Raw genomic sequence first — 22,230 nt, 5'->3', positions numbered from 1 at the left:
GCGCTCTTGACCTAAGACTAGGGCGACGGTTCATCTTTCAGCAGGACAACGACCCTAAGCACACAGCCAAGATATCAAAGAAGTGGCTTCAGGACAACTCTGTGAATGTCCTTGAGTGGCCCAGCCAGAGCCCAGACTTGAATCCGAATCTTAAAATGGCTGTGCACCGACGCTTCCCATCCAACCTGATGGAGCTTGAGAGATGCTGCAAAGAGGAATGGGCGATACTGGCCAAAGATAGGTGTGCCAAGCTTGTGGCATCATATTCAAAAAGACTTGAGACTGTAATTGCTGCCAAAGGTGCATCAACAAAGTATTGAGCAAAGACTGTGAATACGTATGTACATGTGAGTTCTTAGTTTTTTTATTTTTAATAAATTTGCAAAAATCTAAAAAAAAAAAAGTTTTTCACATTGTCATTATGGAGTATTGTGTGTAGAATTTTAAGGACAAAAATTAATTTATTCAATTTTGGAACAAAGCTGTAACATAACAAAATGTGGAAAAAGTGTAATGCTGTGAATACTTTCCAGATGCACTGTGTGTGTGTGTGTGTGTATAATAAGAATTTACTTACCGATAATTCTATTTCTCGGAGTCCGTAGTGGATGCTGGGGTTCCTGAAAGGACCATGGGGAATAGCGGCTCCGCAGGAGACAGGGCACAAAAAGTAAAGCTTTCCGATCAGGTGGTGTGCACTGGCTCCTCCCCCTATGACCCTCCTCCAAGCCTCAGTTAGGTACTGTGCCCGGACGAGCGTACACAATAAGGGAGGAATTTTGAATCCCGGGTAAGACTCATACCAGCCACACCAATCACACCGTACAACTTGTGATCAAAACCCAGTTAACAGTATGATAACAGAGGAGCCTCTGAAAGATGGCTTCCTAAACAATAACCCGAATTAGTTAACAATAACTATGTACAATTATTGCAGATAATCCGCACTTGGGATGGGCGCCCAGCATCCACTACGGACTCCGAGAAATAGAATTATCGGTAAGTAAATTCTTATTTTCTCTATCGTCCTAGTGGATGCTGGGGTTCCTGAAAGGACCATGGGGATTATACCAAAGCTCCCAAACGGGCGGGAGAGTGCGGATGACTCTGCAGCACCGAATGAGAGAACTCCAGGTCCTCCTTAGCCAGAGTATCAAATTTGTAAAATTTTACAAACGTGTTCTCCCCTGACCACGTAGCTGCTCGGCAAAGTTGTAATGCCGAGACCCCTCGGGCAGCCGCCCAAGATGAGCCCACCTTCCTTGTGGAGTGGGCCTTAACAGATTTAGGCTGTGGCAGGCCTGCCACAGAATGTGCAAGTTGGATTGTGCTACAGATCCAACGAGCAATCGTCTGCTTAGACGCAGGAGCACCCATCTTGTTGGGTGCATACAATATAAACAACGAGTCAGATTTTCTGACTCCAGCTGTCCTTGCAATATATATTTTTAATGCTCTGACAACGTCCAGTAACTTGGAGTCCTCCAAGTCACTTGTAGCCGCAGGCACTACAATAGGCTGGTTCAGATGAAATGCTGACACCACCTTAGGGAGAAAATGCGGACGAGTCCGCAGTTCTGCCCTGTCCAAATGGAAAATCAGATATGGGCTTTTGTAAGATAAAGCTGCCAGTTCTGACACTCTCCTGGCCGAAGCCAGGGCTAGTAACATGGTCACTTTCCATGTGAGATATTTTAAATCCACCTTTTTTAGTGGTTCAAACCAATGAGATTTTAGAAATTCCAAAACCACATTGAGATCCCACGGTGCCACTGGAGGCACCACAGGAGGCTGTATATGCAGCACTCCCTTAACAAAAGTCTGGACTTCAGGAACTGAAGCCAATTCTTTTTGAAAGAAAATCGACAGGGCCGAAATTTGAACCTTAATAGATCCCAATTTGAGACCCATAGACAATCCTGATTGCAGGAAATGTAGGAATCGACCCAGTTGAAATTCCTCCGTCGGAGCACTCCGATCCTCGCACCACGCAACATATCTTCGCCAAATGCGGTGATAGTGTTGCACGGTTACTTCCTTCCTTGCTTTAATCAAAGTAGGAATGACTTCTTCCGGCATGCCTTTTTCCTTTAGGATCCGGCGTTCAACCGCCATGCCGTCAAACGCAGCCGCGGTAAGTCTTGAAACAGACAGGGACCCTGCTGAAGCAAGTCCCTCCTTAGAGGTAGAGGCCACGGATCTTCCGTGATCATCTCTTGAAGTTCCGGGTACCAAGTCCTTCTTGGCCAATCCGGAACCACTAGTATCGTTCTTACGCCTCTTTGCCGTATAATTCTCAATACTTTTGGTATGAGAGGCAGAGGAGGAAACACATACACCGACTGGTACACCCAAGGCGTTACCAGCGCGTCCACAGCTATTGCCTGCGGATCTCTTGACCTGGCGCAATACCTGTCCAGTTTTTTGTTGAGGCGAGACGCCATCATGTCCACCATTGGTCTTTCCCAACGGGTTACCAGCCTGTGGAAGACTTCTGGATGAAGTCCCCACTCTCCCGGGTGAAGGTCGTGTCTGCTGAGGAAGTCTGCTTCCCAGTTGTCCACTCCCGGGATGAACACTGCTGACAGTGCTATCACATGATTCTCTGCCCAGCGAAGAATCCTTGCAGCTTCTGCCATTGCACTCCTGCTTCTTGTGCCGCCCTGTCTGTTTACATGGGCGACTGCCGTGATGTTGTCCGACTGGATCAACACCGGTTTTCCTTGAAGCAGAGGTTCTGCCTGGCTTAGAGCATTGTAGATTGCTCTTAGTTCCAGAATGTTTATGTGAAGAGACGTTTCCAGGCTCGTCCACACTCCCTGGAAGTTTCTTCCTTGTGTGACTGCTCCCCAGCCTCTCAGGCTGGCGTCCGTGGTCACCAGGATCCAATCCTGTATGCCGAATCTGCGGCCCTCCAATAGATGAGCACTCTGCAACCACCACAGAAGAGATACCCTTGTCCTTGGAGACAGGGTTATCCGCTGGTGCATCTGAAGATGCGACCCTGACCATTTGTCCAACAGATCCCTCTGAAAAATTCGTGCATGGAATCTGCCGAATGGAATTGCTTCGTAAGAAGCCACCATTTTTCCCAGGACTCTTGTGCATTGATGTACAGACACCTTTCCTGGTTTTAGGAGGTTCCTGACAAGCTCGGATAACTCCTTGGCTTTTTCCTCCGGGAGAAAAACCTTTTTCTGAACCGTGTCCAGAATCATCCCTAGGAACAGCAGACGAGTTGTCGGCATTAACTGGGATTTTGGAATATTCAGAATCCAGCCGTGCTGTTTTAGCACTTCTTGAGACAGTGCTAATCCCATCTCTAGCTGTTCTCTGGACCTTGCCCTTATTAGGAGATCGTCCAAGTATGGGATAATTAATACGCCTTTTCTTCGAAGAAGAATCATCATCTCGGCCATTACCTTTGTAAAGACCCGAGGTGCCGTGGACAATCCGAACGGCAGCGTCTGAAACTGATAGTGACAGTTTTGTACAACGAACCTGAGGTACCCCTGGTGTGAGGGGTAAATTGGAACGTGGAGGTACGCATCCTTGATGTCCAAGGACACCATAAAGTCCCCTTCTTCCAGGTTCGCTATCACTGCTCTGAGTGACTCCATTTTGAACTTGAACTTCTTTATGTACAGGTTCAAGGACTTCAGATTTAGAATAGGTCTTACCGAGCCGTCCGGCTTCGGTACCACAAATAGAGTGGAATAATACCCCTTTCCCTGTTGTAGAAGAGGTACCTTGACTATCACCTGCTGAGAGTACAGCTTGTGAATGGCTTCCAAAACCGTCTCCCTTTCGGAGGGGGACGTTGGTAAAGCAGACTTCAGGAAACGGCGAGGCGGATCTGTCTCTAGTTCCAACCTGTACCCCTGAGATATTATCTGCAGGATCCAGGGATCTACCTGCGAGTGAGCCCACTGCGCGCTGAAATTCTTGAGACGACCGCCCACCGCCCCCGAGTCCGCTTGAGAAGCCCCAGCGTCATGCTGAGGCTTTTGTAGAAGCGGGGGAGGGCTTCTGTTCCTGGGAAGGAGCTGCCTGTTGGTGTCTCTTCCCCCTTCCTCTGCCTCGTGGCAGATATGAATATCCCTTTGCTCTCTTGTTTTTAAAGGAACGAAAGGGCTGCGGTTGAAAAGTCGGTGTCTTTTTCTGTTGGGGAGTAGCTTGAGGTAAAAAGGTGGATTTCCCGGCTGTAGCCGTGGCCACCAAATCTGATAGACCGACTCCAAATAACTCCTCCCCTTTATACGGCAAAACTTCCATATGCCGTTTTGAGTCCGCATCGCCTGACCACTGTCGCGTCCATAAACTTCTTCTGGCCGAAATGGACATAGCACTTACCCGTGATGCCAGTGTGCAGATATCCCTCTGTGCATCACGCATATAAAGAAATGCATCCTTTATTTGCTCTAAAGACAGTAAAACATTGTCCCTATCCAGGGTATCAATATTTTCAATCAGGGACTCTGACCAAGCTACTCCAGCACTGCACATCCAGGCTGTCGCTATAGCTGGTCGTAGTATAACACCTGTATGTGTGTATATACTTTTTTGGATATTTTCCATCCTCCTATCTGCTGGATCTTTAAGTGCGGCCGTCTCAGGAGAGGGTAACGCCACTTGTTTAGATAAGCGTGTGAGCGCCTTGTCCACCCTAGGAGGTGTTTCCCAGCGCGCCCTAACCTCTGGCGGGAAAGGGTATAAAGCCAATAACTTCTTTGAAATTAGCATCTTTTTATCGGGGGCAACCCACGCTTCATCACATACATCATTTAGTTCTTCTGATTCAGGAAAAACTATAGGTAGTTTTTTCACACCCCACATAATACCCTGTTTAGTGGTACCTGTAGTATCAGCTAAATGTAACGCCTCCTTCATTGCCAAAATCATATAACGTGTGGCCCTACTGGAAAATACGGTTGATTCGTCACCGTCGCCACTGGAATCAGTGCCTGTGTCTGTGTCGACCGACTGAGGCAAAGGGCGTTTTACAGCCCCTGACGGTGTTTGAGGCGCCTGGACAGGCACTAACTGATTGTCCGGCCGTCTCATGTCGTCAAACGACTGCTTTAGCGTGTTGACACTATCCCGTAATTCCATAAATAAAGGCATCCATTCTGGTGTCGACCCCCTAGGAGGTGACATCCCCATATTTGGCAATTGCTCCGCCTCCACACCAATATCGTCCTCATACATGTCGACACACACGTACCGACACACAGCAGACACACAGGGAATGCTCTTAACGAAGACAGGACCCCACTAGCCCTTTGGGGAGACAGAGGGAGAGTTTGCCAGCACACACCAAAAGCGCTATATATGACAGGGATAGCCTTATAATAAGTGCTCCCTGTATAGCTGCTTTTATAATATAATTTTTGCCACTATTTTGCCCCCCCTCTCTTGTTTTACCCTGTTTCTGTAGTGCAGTGCAGGGGAGAGACCTGGGAGCCGTCCTGACCAGCGGAGCTGTGTAAGGAAAATGGCGCTGTGTGCTGAGGAGATAGGCCCCGCCCCTTTTTCGGCGGGCTCGTCTCCCGCTCTTTAGTGTATTCTGGCAGGGGTTAAATATCTCCATATAGCCCCCGGAGGCTATATGTGAGGTATTTTTTTAGCCAAATAGGTTTTCATTTGCCTCCCAGGGCGCTCCCCTCCCAGCGCCCTGCACCCTCAGTGACTGCCGTGTGAAGTGTGCTGAGAGGAAAATGGCGCACAGCTGCAGTGCTGTGCGCTACCTTTAGAAGACTGAGGAGTCTTCTGCCACCGATTCTGGACCTCTTCATGTTTCAGCATCTGCAAGGGGGCCGGCGGCGAGGCTCCGGTGACCATCCAGGCTGTACCTGTGATCGTCCCTCTGGAGCTGATGTCCAGTAGCCAAGAAGCCAATCCATCCTGCACGCAGGTGAGTTCACTTCTTCTCCCCTAAGTCCCTCGTTGCAGTGATCCTGTTGCCAGCAGGACTCACTGTAAAATAAAAAACCTAAGCTAAACTTTCTCTAAGCAGCTCTTTAGGAGAGCCACCTAGATTGCACCCTTCTCGGCCGGGCACAAAAATCTAACTGAGGCTTGGAGGAGGGTCATAGGGGGAGGAGCCAGTGCACACCACCTGATCGGAAAGCTTTACTTTTTGTGCCCTGTCTCCTGCGGAGCCGCTATTCCCCATGGTCCTTTCAGGAACCCCAGCATCCACTAGGACGATAGAGAAATATATATATATATATATACTTACCTACTCGCCCAAATTGGAACAGCTTGGACAGATTGATCATGTGATGTGCCAGGGGTAGGCAGTTATCTAATTTCAGTCACTAAATACACCAATACTTCAATAACTCACCTGTTTTAGGCCTTGGCCATATTGATGTTCAGGATCTGTTTGGATAAAGTTTAGGCTGTGAAGAGCCATTTTGGTTTTTTAGATAACATCCACATGACCAGGGGTCCATGGCCACATTGGTCGGTAACATTGTTATAGTCTGGGCAGTTATGGATGGTAGTATGGTTAGATATCATTCAGTGGTCTGACATGGGAATGTTCCTGCACATCAGTCACGTAACGACAGCAGCAGGTTTTTAAAAAAAATCTTTTTTAATTTTTTCTTTTTTAAAATTGCTGTGTGTATTAAAGTTTTTTCTTATGCACTATACCTGTTCTTAAATATGTTTTGTTAGAACAGCCTAATTTTTATATTCACGTTTAATGCACAAATGTGTGTTATTTTAATGAATTGTTTGTATTTTTATCTTTATTTGTATAGCGTTTCCCTGGTTACGAGCCGAGCCCCGGTGTGTCATTTCCGCCAGGCTGGAGGGAGCAGAAGGCATCGCGGGAGTCCAGCGGGGGGCCGTGACTGCAGGTTGCCATGGTCACCATGCCGGGCCGGGCGACGTCACTTCCGCCCCGCCGCCGGAAGCTGTGAGTGTACACCGGAGTGTGCGGGACATCGTGACTGGGGAAGCACGACGGTGTGGGAGGTCCACGGGGTAAGTGGGTATTTATTGTTGGTTTTGCACATTGTTAAATTGTTCTGAGGAAGGGGAGCACGTCCCCGAAACGTCAACACTCTTGTGATAATACATTTCACGTTTTTTGCTGACTTCGAGTGCCGCCTCTTTTGTTTGCTACTATTCCGGGGTGACCCCCCTGTAGGAGGGCACAGGAGCAAGTATTTTTCATTCTGCTATTTCAGTGGAGTGCCGGAGTTACTACAGCTGTATATATATATATATATATATATATATATATACTTACCTACTCGCCCAAATTGGAACAGCTTGGACAGATTGACCATGTGATGTGCCAGGGGTAGGCAGTTATCTAATTTCAGTCACTAAATACACCAATACTTCAATAACTCACCTGTTTTAGTGTCAAGTGTCTTCAGCTTTGTTATCTTCTTCAACTTGACTTGTTTGGGTAAATCGCCTGCAGGCGAACAATGAACTGTAATCTATAGCCATAAACCCAGCTATAAATCCATGTGAATTGACACAAGTCCTTACATGTTACTAAACTGTCAAAAACTACTAAGTATGCAAAATCCATTGTGTGTTAGGATTTCTGACCAAGATTAGATTCACATTCCTATCACACAAAATAATGTTATTAGTTATCTCCCTGTTTATTAATGAAATTATATTGTGTACTTGCAGCAAGATTTCTTTTTGTATGCCCACATTTTGGAAACAATTTGTATCCCACTGTCACTCATAATGTGTCCTTAAAGTTCTTTTTCTCAAGCAACCCTGACCTGCTGCATTCTTACCAGACACTCGTGGTTCCCCAACACGCAGAATGTGTGGCCAGTGCTGCAATGTCTTGATAAAGAAAGGATTGGTGACTCCAAGTAGTAGGCTGGGACTATGTAAGAAACCGTTATTAGCATATGAATGGTGGAAGAATGATAACTCTGCCCTGTATATTTTAGCATTATTGCTCTACATGTCGGTATCATATCATTTTTTATGCAGGACTAAGGTCCTGGACACAAAACTAAATGGGTATGCATCATTGTGCATTGGTCCTCCTCATCATATACTCACGCAGCTTGTGTCCTTGTTGTATATTCCTTGAATTCACTATCATGAATAGTAAAATATGGACGGAAATCTGAGCAGAACTTTAAAGGAGAAATGCATCTGCAAAGACAACAATAAAAACAAGAGATCTACAAACTGGTACATGATATGGCGAGGGATGCACTCAGGTTCTAGTTCATTAGGATTGTACAGAATATAGCAATTCACTATTATATGTCCATTGCTCAGTGCTTATTATCCTTACATTAAATGTACTCAAATTTTTGACATTTCCATCTCCTATTTGTAGCCAATTACTTTTTAATCCATAAAATGTTCTGCAGTACAGGGTAGTAACTGCCTAATTGTTATTTTTGTTCTAAAATGTAGCTAAAAGCAATATAAAATATTATGGGATAACAAAATAACAATATAAAATTATTATTTTTCTTATTATCACTATAAATATTTTTCTCATTGACAATTTGTATTGTTTGGGACCTCCATCATGCTAATGTACACAATTTGAGCAACCTAGGAAGGGTACAAGTTATTTGGCAAAAAATACTGGAGTGTCTTGTCTACATCAGGCTGAAATCTGGGGGAGGGGGCCTAAGTGCCTCATTTGACCTAAGCAATAGATTCTCAATCTTGGTCCTCAGGATCCCAAACAGTTCATGTTTTCCAGGTTCCTCACAGAATCACAAGAGAAATAACTAGCTCCACCTGTGCACCTGCTAGGTGACCTGGAAAGCATGAACTGTTTGGGGTCCTGAGGACTAGGTTTGTGAACCACTGACCTAAGTGCACAGCTGTCTTTGTGCTGTTGGTCTTTAAATCTATGACACTTTCTACTGTTCTTATTATTCACATACCTCTCAACTCACTGTAAGGAGAGGTGTCTTCATATTTTATAAAGATACGCACATACTATACCCTGTAAAATGAATTATTCTAATTAGACCCTTAACTAATCCTCTAATTTAAAAAAAAAAAAAAAAACCACGATAAATGATCTGTTTTTGCAATCGCAGCCATGAAAACACATGGATCTGGGAACTAATCCCAGATCCTATGGCGGTTATCTAATTACCTGTGACCGATGGCCGTGGGTAATTGTATCGCCGGAGACTATCCTATTAGCCCCAATGCGGTGTGCTCCACCCGCCTATGCCGGAAATGATTGCTTATTATGCTTTGGGTGCCTTAAACACCCGTAGCATAATCTGTGATAAGCGGCTGCCAGAGACGTGATAATACATGGGATCGGGGACTTATACCCGATCCCATGCGTTATTGTGGGATAGCACGTCGGTTTTCGCCAGATGAAAATGGCCTGTAGTAGGATACCGCGAAAATGATCATCTGTCATTAATCGTGATATACTGGTGTTTTTACCAGGTGAAAACAGATTGCGGTTAATAGGATACCTCCATATGTGTTTTCGGGGGGGGGGGGGGGGGGGTTGAAAAAAATGCACTGCAAATGAATTGTCCGTAAAAACATAGGCATAAAATCACATGGTGCACATGGTTTTGCCCAACTGCTAACAAATGTGCTGCTGCGATCAACTCTGAATTAGCCCTTCATGGATAGACAATCCCATCACTGCTTTGCACCTTGCAATCTTGAAAATGCTACAAAAGGAGTTATCAATTGAATATGTTTTCTACAACTAAATTATTCCTGTATTGCTTCTATTGTCTATTCTACAATGTAGTACATTAGCATTATATTTAGCTGCCTGCATCCAAGGTACCCACAAAAATGGTGCCATAAGGCAAACATGTTGTTACCCAGTCAATGCCAGTACAATTTCAGAGGAGATGGAGGGTGAAGGAGCCATAACAACCAGTGGCTCTCCCAGCAATACCAACTCCCACAGCAACTGAAGGTTCATCAGAATGGACTGCAAGGACCTAGGCAGATAAAATACATTAAGAGATTCTATGTAGTGGATAAATAGTTGGCACTGTTGTTAGAACAGGAACATTGGGCAAAAGAATACAGTTCTTCATGTACCTGTGTAGAAAAGTGATGTTGCTCAGAACAACCAGTCAGATGTTGTTAGAACCGTGGGAGGGGGCCACATTATTCAGGATGCTGTGGTGCAGAGATAATCATCAGATTTTACATGCTGTGCAAATCCCTGTGTAATGCTGTGTTATTTTGTGCAGTACATTTTTTTGCCATGGTTACTGTGTGCTTCTGTCTTGGGTGTTATCATTTTGGGTCACCTAATGTGTGCAGCCGGTCATGTGAGTGATGGGAGTGAGCCAGGGAATTCGCATCTGCACTGTAGGCGCATCCGCTGGCACACAAACACGTCGCATAGAGCCGTGCCGCACAAGGGAGACCAGCATGCAGCCAACAAGCTGCAGCGCCCGGCAACCTTGTCAGTGTGTGATATAGCTTGGCTGCTGGACGCTGTAGCTTGGGGTCTCCATGCTGTGGTCTCCACCGCTGGAGCTGTTACAGGAGTAGCTGCTCCCCTTTTCCCACGCGTTGTTGTCTCGCGGCGCCGGCCTCTAGGAGCAGAGTGGTGACTCCCCCTGTGCTGTGGGCTCACAGGAAGAGTGGTGGCCCCCCAACGGCAGCTAAGTCTCTCCCTCCCTTTTTCTCCCTCTGCCTAATGTGTAAAAAGGGGGACTGCCTGTCTAATGTGTAAAAAAGGGGGACTCTGCCTGCCTATTGTGTAAAAAGGCATCTGCACTGTAGGCGCATCCGCTGGCACACAAACACGTCGCATAGAGCCGTGCCGCACAAGGGAGACCAGCATGCAGCCAACAAGCTGCAGCGCCCGGCAACCTTGTCAGCGTGTGATATAGCTTGGCTGCTGGGTGCTGTAGCTTGGGGTCTCCATGCTGTGGTCTCCCCCGCTGGAGCTGTTACAGGAGTAGCTGCTCCCCTTTTCCCCCGCGTTGTTGTCTCGCGGCGCCGTCCTCTAGGAGCAGAGTGGTGACTCCCCCTGTGCTGTGGGCTCACAGGAAGAGTGGTGGCCCCCCAACGGCAGCTAAGTCTCTCCCTCCCTTTTTCTCCCTCTGCCTAATGTTTAAAAAGGGGGACTGCCTGTCTAATGTGTAAAAAAGGGGGACTCTGCCTGCCTATTGTGTAAAAAGGGGGACTATGCCTGTCTAATGTGTAAAATAGGGGAACTCTGCCTGCCTAATGTTTAAAAATAGAGACACTGCCTATCTAATGTGTAAAAAAGGGGGTCTCTGCTTGACTAATGTGTAAAAGGGGGACTCTGCCTGCCGTAATGTGTAAAAAGGGGAATCTGCCTGCCGTAATGTGTAAAAAATGGGCACTCTGCCTGCCTAATGTGTAAAAAAAACTGGGACTCTGCCTGCCTAATGTGTAAAATAGGGGGACTCTGCTGCCGTAATGTGTAAAAAGAGACTCTACCTGGCCTAATGTGTGATCGGGGCTCTACCTGCCATAATGTGTAAAAGGGGGCTCTACCTGGCGTAATGTGTGACAGGGGCTCTACCTGGCGTAATGTGTATAAGTGGCGCTACTGTGCGGCGTAATTTGAATAATGTTATTTTACTGCCACGCTGCTTCCCCATGAAGCCACGCCCCTATATTTTTGGACCATTTTGTATAGGGGGAAGGGGGTGCTGTCTTGCACACAGCGCTAAAACGTCTAGTTATGGCACTAGTCTGATTTATTTTTCTGACAGTACTAAGAACTCCTGTCTGGATGCATTACCAGTGCCTTCTTATTATGCTCTTGTCTAGTAAAGCCTTGTCTACAACCACAGAATTCGGAGCTTTCTCATAGCCTCGGATCCTTGTCTCACATCTGCAGGATTTCAAGTATGCTACCATTCATCTGTGCAAGCAAAACAGTTCCTTTCTTCTTCATCACAGACAGTATGTTAACTAGCTTTATTTGTTCATTAGCACTTACCTCTGCACGTTAATGGAATGTCTAATTTCCCTGCCACCAACCTCTACTGATGGAATGGACGTATAGTATTGCCCAACTCTTCTCTGCACCATAAGTTGGTGAGCAATTGAGCAATGGTTTATTGACATTTCTGCTATGCTGGTTGTGCTCTGTCCATAAAATAACACTAGAACCTTTTCTACATAATTGCAGTTCTGATATGTTTTCTGTGAACTCTGGTATTTGGTTTCATGTATACTGCAATTTAGGTTAGACCTGGTTCATAACAGATGTCAGCTTTTACAATCCAAACCGTTATAATATGCAGAGTTGTTAGGGGCAATAACGCCTTTTCTACACAATTACATGCAGAATCATTGTGTTTGTATATGTAATATCTGTGCTATATAATAGATTCCAACTGACAAACAGAAAAAAAAAAAACATTTCAAAGTGAAATAAACAATTTATCTAAATGTGTGTTAATTTTATGTATGTATTTTTAGAAATTTTAGTAACACATATAGGGTGAGATTCAAATGATATATCACGCCCAATTTCCTTGCTAAAATGATCTCCGTTATCGCGCATATTGCGCCCATAGTAATCAGGTTTAGCTGTGTAAAGGGTTGGGTGCCTCGCTACTCCGGGGGTAGCGAGCTGAAATAATGATACAACGTCCTTGAGGGGAGAAACAGAACGGGTGTGAAAAGGGGTGAAAAGAATTGAATCCCACCCATAGACAAATATAAGTGTGCACAGAAAACAGTTCTTCTGTTAAATTAAAATGTGTTCTCTCATTCCCTTATCACTCATCCTAATAAGGGTCACTATTTATTTATTTATTTATTTATGTATGTATATATATATATACATACCTACCTACATGCCTATCTAACCATCCAATATGTTCCAGATGTACTGTTTCTAATTGATAAGAGTAATGATGGAAAAACTATTTGAACCTGTACTCCATATTTTCGAACTGGAATATTTAAGTTGGTTAGATAGGTGAGTATAAATAAAAAATGAACATTATTAGAATGAGTAATAAGGGAATAAGAGGGCATGTAACTGTGTTAAAAAAAAAGTGATTTCCACATGAAAGTAAGCATTTGTAGTGCCATGGTTTTGTATTATATTTGTAGAATTTACTACACTTTTTGAACACACAGAATAATTGAAACATTTCTGGCTTCAGAGACATATTAATTGAACATTTAATGATCACGTGTTTTCTTATCTGTAAAGACATATAGGAATATTGCTTATGTGGTTTGGAAACAGTGTGAACTAGTATGAGAGGAGCCTTATAGGGTGTATCACATCTTGGATAACACAAAGGATGTATGCACTGAGCATAGCCAAATGTACTGAACTTTGGAAGACAAGTAAGGCACTAGTTAAGTATGACTTTGGGCCTAATCAGAACTGAACACAGCCATGCGGTCGCTCGCAGCAGCCGCATCAAGGTGCTCTGCGCACGCGCAACAGCCATTGTGCACGACCTTACACATTGTGGCCGCATCCAGGAAGGATGCGGCCGCAGGGTGACTGACAGCGGAGGTTATCAGGGGGTGTCGCTGCAGCGTTCGGGGGGTTGGGGCCGGGACAATTTTCAGGGCGGCTGGTGACATCACATGCAGCCGCTCCGGAAATAAAATAGCCACCAACCGCCTGACATTGCTGCCAGGCTGCGCTGCAAGGGGTCAACGTTAGTTACGATGGGTTCGCAAAATAATTGAGGACGCATAAGGAGGCGGGCGGCCCCCGGCGTGTGAGGAGATTAATGCAGATCTGGCTGCGTATGCAGCGATTTGCGTTCATCTCTGAATACTAGTTCTTTATACTAGTTCTAATCAGTTATCTTGGGAGGCTGAACATTGTGAGGAAAAATATATAATGATGTTGTCTCTTTGTTAACTGGGATTCAACAGATGCAGAGGAGCTAGCACAACGTATCATGTGCTCAGTTCTGACTTGACTACTGACTATTGAATCTGCAAATCTTCCTCAGGCAGAATTGAAGATAACTAAAGATATATCGGATTCTGACACTCAAAAACGTACGTAGTTTCAGCACTTTCAATTGCTTATGTTTATTATCATTCAAAACAATTGCATGTTATGTTGTCATTATCATTTATCTGCACCAATAAACTGTATATATATATATACTTTAATATAATACTGAGCAGGGCATAACCAGAACTTTGTGGGCCCCAAAGCAAAATATTGAAGAGCCCCAGTCCCAATGCTTCTTGAGACACCTCACTGCAGCAGTTATTCATTTTATGCCCCATAAAAGTGTCCTAGATCATTTTCTGAATCATAATAGTGCTCTAGTTAATATTATGCCCCATAGTAGTACCTAGTATATCTTTTGAACTACTGTAGTTCTCTAGTTTACATGATGTCACATTGTAAGGCTGTCAGTACACATTATGCCACAAAGTATCCCTAATTCACATTATGACATACAATGTCCCCAGTTCATATTATGTCACATTATAGTGCCCTCTGTTCATACTGTGCCACCTTAAAGTGCCCTTCAGGTTACAGTGCCTCAGTTCATATTATGCCAAACTATAGTGCCTCCATTTCATATTGTGCCATATTAAAGTGCCCAAGTTCTTATTATGTAAAATAATAATGCTCTCCACATCACAATGAGCAGAACAGATTATGACACATTACAGTGCTCTCCAGTTCAAATTATGCCACATTACAGTGCCCCATTACCACTGTATTTCAGGCTGGGCAATGGATCAGACCCAATAGCTTAGCAGGCAATCTGGGAAATTGGTATGCAACTTTACTACCTAGGTTCAGGCCCCCATAAGCCTCTGTGCCCTATAGCAGTGGTGCCCCTTGCACCCACTATAGTTATGCTCATGGGCAGGGCCAGATTAACAATGGGGCTACAGCTCCAGGCCTCCACATAAAAATAGGCCCATCATCATGGCAGCATGATGATCACTAGCCACCAGCTGGCCGCATGGTCGACCATATATCAAAACTATTAAGATTGCATTTATATTTTTCTCACAAAATTATGCAATTTTTTCATATTTTTACATATTTATTATTTATTTATTATTTATTAACAGTTTCTTATATAGCGCAGCAAATTCCATTGCGCTTTACAACTGGACACAATTAGAAGACAAAACTGGGTAAAAACAAACAGTCATAGAGGGAGGAGGGCCCTGCTTGCAAGCTTACAATCTATGGGGAAACAGGCATTGATACACAAGGACAGGTGCTATCTATTGCATAGTTGTTCACCAGATTGTAAAGGTTCTTTGTGGGCTGCATGATGCAGTGATAGTGATGAACCAGGTTCAGGGGAAAGGAGAGTGAAGAAAGAAAATATGTGGGAGATGTGTGGACTGTACTGTGAGGATATAATTGGATAGAAGAGATATGAAGGTAATGTGAGCGGTTCTGGAATTTGATAAGCTTGTCTGAATAGGTGAGTTTTCAGGGAACGCCTGAAGGTTTGAAGACTAGAGGAGAGTCTTATTGTACGTGGTAGGGCATTCCACAGAGTTGGTGCAGCCCGAAGAAAGTCCTGTAATTGTGCATGGGAGCAAGTAATGAGTGTAATGAGAATATTTAGGGAGACATTGGCGGTAATAGTGTATGGGTGTACACACCCACATGGCTCTGGCCACACCCACACAGCATTAATCACTCCTCCCCCATTTCTCACAATAGGCCCTTGAATATTTTCAGCTCCAGGCCCATGTGGCCCTTAATCCGGCCCTGCTCATGGGGGGTCATTCCGAGTTGATCGCTCTCTAGCAGTTTTTAGCAGCCGTGCAAACGCTATGCCGCCTCCCACTGGGAGTGTATTTTAGCTTAGCAGAAGTGCGAACGAAAGGATCACAGAGCGGCTACAAAAAAAAATTGTGCAGCTTTAGAGTAGCTCCAGACCTACTCAGCGCTTGCGATCACTTCAGACTGTTCAGTTCCGGATTTGACGTCACAAACACGCCCTGCGTTCTCCCAGCCACGCCTGCGTTTTTCCTGGCACTCCTGCGTTTTCCCGAACACTCCCTGAAAATGGTCAGTTGACACCCAGAAATGCCCCCTTCCGGTCAATCACTCTGCGGCAGACATTGCGAATGAAAAACCTTGCTAGATCTTGTGTAAGATCTCGGCTGTTGTGAAAGTACGTCGCGCGTGCACATTGCACCGCATACGCATGCGCAGAAGTGCCGCTTTTTCACTTAATTGCTGCGCTGCTAACATTTTTATCTAGCGATCAACTCGGAATGACCCCCATGATACGAAGTCTGAGCGTACATTCACTGACTGACACAGAAAGAAGTGAATGACACCAGTGTATTAAACATGTAGCATTGCAGGGCATATTTAACATTTAACAGAAGAACGGTTTTATTTTCTGTATGCCATACATGTTTGTATATGAAACAACATAGAATTTTTTACATATACATGTTAACTATAGATTCCAGACTTACTTCTTATTGATAAATCTTAAATAATACCATTTTTTAAATAAGTCTGTCTTACCTGTAAAGATCCAACTCTTGAATACTTGAGATATGACACGGGGGGTCCAGTCGATCCTGTATTGTAAAGATGTACCATCACTACCCAGTGGTGCAAGTAGAAAAAATGTGTTACGGGTACTGTGTGCGCGCGCCGAAGGCGCGCGCGCAAAAAAATGGGTGTGGCCAAATGCCACATGGGGCGTGGCCAATGGAAATGGGGGCTTGATACACATATGGGGGATGGGGCAGATACACGTATGACCCCAATAGTGCCAGATACACGTTGCCCCACAGTGCCAGATATACATTGCCCCACAGTGACAGATTTACATTGCCCCACAGTTCCAGATACACAAATGCCTCCACTGTGCCAGATATACATTGCCCCACAGTGCCAGATACACATTACCCCACAGCGCCAGATACACAAATGTCCCCAGAGTGCCAGATACACAAATGTCCCCAGAGTGCCAGATACACAAATGTCCCCAGAGTGCCAGATACACATTGCCTCACAGTGCCAGATACACATTGCCCCACAGTGCCAGATACAGAAATGCCCCCAGAGTGCCAATATACATTGCCTCACAGTGTCAGATACACATTGCTCCCACTGTGTCATATATACATTGCCCAACAGTGCCAGATACAGAAATGCCCCCAGTACCAGATATGCCCCCAGTGCCAGATATCCCCCAGTGCCAGGTATATATGCCCCCCTGTGCCAGATATGCCCCCAGTGCCAGGTATACATGCCCCCCCCCAGTGCCAGATATCCCCAGTGACAGGTATACATGCCCCCCCAGTGCGTTATACATGCCCCCCCCAGTGCCAGTTATCCCCCAGTGCCAGTTATACATGCCCCCCCCAGTGCCAGATATCCCCCAGTGCCAGTTATACATGCCCCCCCCCAGTGCCAGTTATCCCCCAGTGCCAGGTATATATGCCCCCCTGTGCCAGATATGCCCCCAGTGCCAGGTATACATGCCCCCCCCAGTGCCAGATATCCCCAGTGCCAGTTATACGTGCCCCCCCCAGTGCCAGTTATACATGCCCCCCTCCAGTGCCAGTTATCCCCCAGTGCCAGGTATATATGCCCCCCTGTGCCAGATATGCCCCCAGTGCCAGGTATACATACATGCCCCCTCCCAGTGCCAGATATCCCCAGTGCCAGTTATACATGCCCCCCCAGTGCCAGATATCCCCAGTGCCAGTTATATGCCCCCCCCCAGTGCCAGATATCCCCCAGTGCCAGTTATACATGCCCCCCCCAGTGCCAGTTATCCCCCAGTGCCAGTTATACATGCCCCCCCCAGTGCCAGTTATCCCCCAGTGCCAGTTATACATGCCCCCCCCCAGTCCCCTGCTCACCGCTGCCGTCTGTCTGTGTGAGGGAAGGAGAGCGCAGCCTGCGCCTCTCCTTCCCCTCAGTCTCCGGCGGGTGTCTCAGTTTAATTCAGCGCCGATCCGCGAGCTCTGATTGGCTCACGGATCGCGCTGAATTAAACTGTGAGACACCCGCCGGAGACTGAGGGGAAGGAGAGGCACAGGCTGCGCTCTCCTTCCCTCACATCAGCGGCGGGTGCGGCGGGGACGGTCACGGCGGGCGGCGGGACGGCGTGGAGCGGCGGCCCGTCGGTGTGGGTACGGCGTACCCACGGCTAAATTCTTACGGGTACGCCGTACCCACCCGTACCCGCCCACTTGCACCACTGTCACTACCTAAAAGCACACTCTAACCTGGGCTTATACAAGATGCCACTAAATATAGATTGTAACATTTATTTGACTCTTTTCATACCTCCACTGTTGATATAAGACCCCTCCCCCTTTTTTCTGCAAGGTAGTAATCTAGGATCCCTGCCATTTGTGTAATGCAAATGTCCCTCATGCTTATTTGTTATGGGGACCTCTGTTGAAGAGCTGCAGGAGCACGGTCTGTTTGGAAGGACCCAACACATATGCTGGATGGTTGCAGTAATAAACCAATTAGTACTTGACTCTCATCTCAGACAGTGCATTAGATGAACTGTCTCCTGAAGCAAGTGCAATTAATATGGATAAAATTAGTATGGGAGCCCTTTGGGTGACCATAGAAATGTGGGAGAATTTCATTATTTGCACTGGAGTTATATATAGACCACCAGGCCAAAGTGGGGAATATTGCATGACATCACTAAAATAGTATCCGGTCTCTAGGTCGACCACACTTAGGTCGACAGTCACTAGGTCGACAGGGTTTCTAAGTTGACATGGTCACTAGGTCGACATGACAAAAGTTTGACATGAGTTTTTCACGATTTTTTACATTTTTTTAACTTTTTCATATTTTACGATCCACGTGGACTACAATTGGGAACGAGCCATGCGAGGGGACATGGTGCACTAATTGGGGTTCCTGGTCACTCTACGAAGAAAACGACCCTAACATTTTTTTTTAAAACCTCATGTCGACCTTTTGTCATGTCGACCTTGCTCATGTCTACCTAATGCTTGTGTCTACCTATTTTCGGTGTCGACTTAGTTACTGTCAACCAATAGTGGTCGACCTAGACATTGTCGACCTAAGGTGAGGTACTGTAATAATCATGGGGGACTTAAATCTTACCTGATGTAATCTGGGAGGGGTCTTTCGTAAATTCCACTAGAAGTGGCAATTTTCTAAATTCCTTACAGGGAGCATCCCTCAAGCAGTTGGACACAGCCCGGGACCACCAGAGGCTGTGTGACTTCTGGCATCTGGTGTTCTCTCGAGAACACGTGGCTCCCGGGTCTTCTTCATCGCTGCCCGGCCACTGAAGGAGCATCTGGCCGAACTTAGGAGCCGGGAAGAGTTCTCTGAGTCCCCTCCTTCTGGCACCCGGGGCACGTGACCCCTTAGCCTCCCTCAGTTGCGGCCATGGACAAAGAAATCATGTGGAGGTATGAAGCTGCCTTAGGGCAAAGGTGCAAAGGGATCCAGAGTAGAGAGGAGCTAGAGGACATTCTGAGACTTTTCGCATCTACTGTACTACTGTTCAATCCATAAAGTGCTCAGAGTGAGCTGTGTTTCTCTATATATTGTATTATATTTTTTAAAAAATTATTTCACACTACATACAAAAAAATCCATAAGTAAAACTTAAGTGGTTACAGATAATTGTATTATAACACTGTTGTTAAATTATGTCTAAAGTTGGTAGCATTGAATGAAGGCAATACTTTTTACTCTGCATTTTTTTGGGGAGTGGGGCGGGTTCCAGTATTAATGGTCGACCATGTTATGGTCAACAGTCATTAGATCAACCACTATTGGTCAACATTGGCATGGTCGACATGTACAAATGGTTGACACATGAAAATGGCTGACACATGAAAATGTTGACATGAGTTTTTTTAAAACTTTTTTGGGTGTCGTTTTCTGCGTAAAGTGTCGGGAACCCCAATTAGTGCACCGCTTCGCTCGCCATGCTTCGGGCAAGGTGCCTCGCTCCGCTACCGCTGCACTCGGCACAGGTTACCGTTCCCAATCGTAGTTCACGTGGATCGTAAAGTATGGAAAAGTTCCACAAAATAATCTTTTTTTTTAAAACTCATGTTGACCTTTTCAGGTGTCGACCTTTCAGGTGTCGACCATGTCAATGTCGACCAATAGTGGTCGACCTAATGACTGTCAACCATAACATGGTCGACCATCCAAACGGATACCAGTGGGGCGATGTTATCAGATATATCTTCTAAGAGTTGTATCAGGAGATAAGGCATAGTGTAAATCAAGTTGATAACGATGAGGACTGCTATATACAGTATTTACTCTGACTGCATCATGACACACACAAAGCAAAACAGGAAGCATTTAAATCTACAAGTAATAAAGGCACAATTGTGATGCTATAGGTTTACGCAGTAGTGTCACAACGGGAGTGCGGGGGGTGCGGTCCACACCCGGGTGTCATCCGCCGAGGGGTGACACTAAAGTGCCAACTGCTCTTCACTGACAGGAGCGGGTGGTGCACTGTGAAATTACGTGCAGCCCACATCTCCGGGACCCCCAGAGTGACGAAACAGGGGTCTGGGCCACGAGGCCACGCCCTTTTTGCCAGCGCGCGGACCTCCCTCACCGGGTGTAACTTCTACCAGTGACGCCTCTGGTTTATGCCTTCATATGTGCCACAATATTGTGGCCTACTCTAAATCATCCCCTTTATGTGTTTTCAGTAAACATTAGAATTGTAGTTTACAGTACAAATACATCACTTACCTTCTGGGGATCATTAATAGCGTTGGTTTCCATCGGATCACTTTGGCTTGGAATTTTGACCTAGAATAAAATCGACAGGAAACAAAGATATTGGGAACAGTTGTCAGATGTATTTAAAGGGTCTATAACCGTAAAAATGTAAACTGTTCTATTACTGCTCTTTATATTTTATGCCATATACCTGTTTTCTACTTAAAAATAATGGTTGTTAAGCGTGAGCTGGATATGTACTACCGGAGCAGGATTTCATATTATTAATATTATGAAGATAGCTGGTAACATGGTGGAGACGTAAGAAATCTTACAAAGCAACTAGAGAGACACTATATAGCAGGAGAACAGTGAAGTGAATGCTTATAGTTTTCAGAAGTGGAGATGAAGAGGACGTAGGCTATTTAGAGAACATTTAGAAAGAACACACTTTTATGTGAAATCAATTTTTGTTTACAGCTTTTCCAGCTAGCACTACGGGTTCAAGAACAAATTAATAGCGCAAGGCGGGGGGATTTCTGTATATAGTTTATTATTACTCTATATATAATGCTACTATATTACTTAGTGCTAACATCATGATAGTAACATGTATACTGTATGTTTATATAGTTGTACCACTATGTGCTGACAATGAGCTGAGCTTTTCATCTTCCTGCCCCTTCTCTGTCATGTTTAAAGTCCTTTTTGCACCTGGCCATATTCCAAATGATGTCACATATATACCCTTACCACTAGATCATGATACCAAGATATTGTATTGAGAAAAGATTATCACATCAATAAGAATAGCATTAGGGCTCCGATAAGAGTCTACTGGAATAAAGAAAGAGGAACGATTCATGTCTAGGGGGGTGGTTATTAATTTTCCAATTTAAAAAAATAAATAAATAATAAAATCCTATATAATAAAAGGCTAACGCTGCTCCTTACCTCTATGGGGGAAATTCAAGTGTTTTGCGCACCAGCGGCCACTTGATGGCGCCTGACGGAGCAATTCAAGTGTTGCTCGGTTCAGGCACGCATAGCTGCTGGCGCTGACATCACTGTTGTGTTGTTCCATCATTTTGACGGATGATAACTAGTGGTTATATAAAAGAAAGATGAATATTTTTGAACTTGTTGCCCTAAAATTACAATAAACAATTTGCTTTTATGAAAGATATAGAAAAGCCTTACAGATTAATTAAACCGGATACGGTTATATGACCGTCGGTCGGGAGAATGTTGGTCACATTACCGACGCTGGGATCCTGAACGCTGAATAGCCCGTTGGTCGTCATGCCGACCAACAGGGACTATTCCCACTCCTGGGTGTCCATGACACCCAGAGAGTGGGAACAGAACCTGTGGCGAGTGCAGCGAGCCACAGAGCCCACTGCGAGCCCGCAAGGAGCTTCGTTGCACTCGCCTCCCCTGCCGGCCATTTAAAAGCCGGGATCCCGAACCCAACCCAAATTAAACAAGCATATACTTTTTTGGTTCACAATTATGAAAAACAGCACTATAGATATTGTAGCAGGGAACAACTGTATAATTTCGAGTTACACAAA

At 45.3% G+C, this 22,230-nt stretch overlaps 1 protein-coding gene across 3 annotated transcripts in view; it reads right to left on the bottom strand.

Moving 5' to 3' along the window:
* The window catches only part of DENND6B (DENN domain containing 6B), a 210,646-nt gene that overhangs the window by 85,841 nt on the left and 102,575 nt on the right, over window positions 1-22,230 (bottom strand). For all 3 annotated transcript variants that reach the window (XM_063926672.1, XM_063926673.1, XM_063926671.1), the window contains exons 8-13: window positions 20,687-20,746; window positions 16,466-16,521; window positions 9,828-9,950; window positions 8,056-8,151; window positions 7,779-7,873; window positions 7,373-7,438 (exon numbers count right to left, since the gene is read on the bottom strand). In XM_063926672.1, the coding sequence (XP_063782742.1) occupies window positions 7,373-7,438; window positions 7,779-7,873; window positions 8,056-8,151; window positions 9,828-9,950; window positions 16,466-16,521; window positions 20,687-20,746 (496 nt within the window). The remainder of the gene's footprint in view (window positions 1-7,372; window positions 7,439-7,778; window positions 7,874-8,055; window positions 8,152-9,827; window positions 9,951-16,465; window positions 16,522-20,686; window positions 20,747-22,230) is intronic.

This window comes from Pseudophryne corroboree, chromosome 6, assembly GCF_028390025.1.
Source record: "Pseudophryne corroboree isolate aPseCor3 chromosome 6, aPseCor3.hap2, whole genome shotgun sequence".
Classification (NCBI taxonomy): Eukaryota; Metazoa; Chordata; class Amphibia; order Anura; family Myobatrachidae; genus Pseudophryne; species Pseudophryne corroboree.
This window is presented reverse-complemented; position numbering and strand designations above follow the sequence as displayed.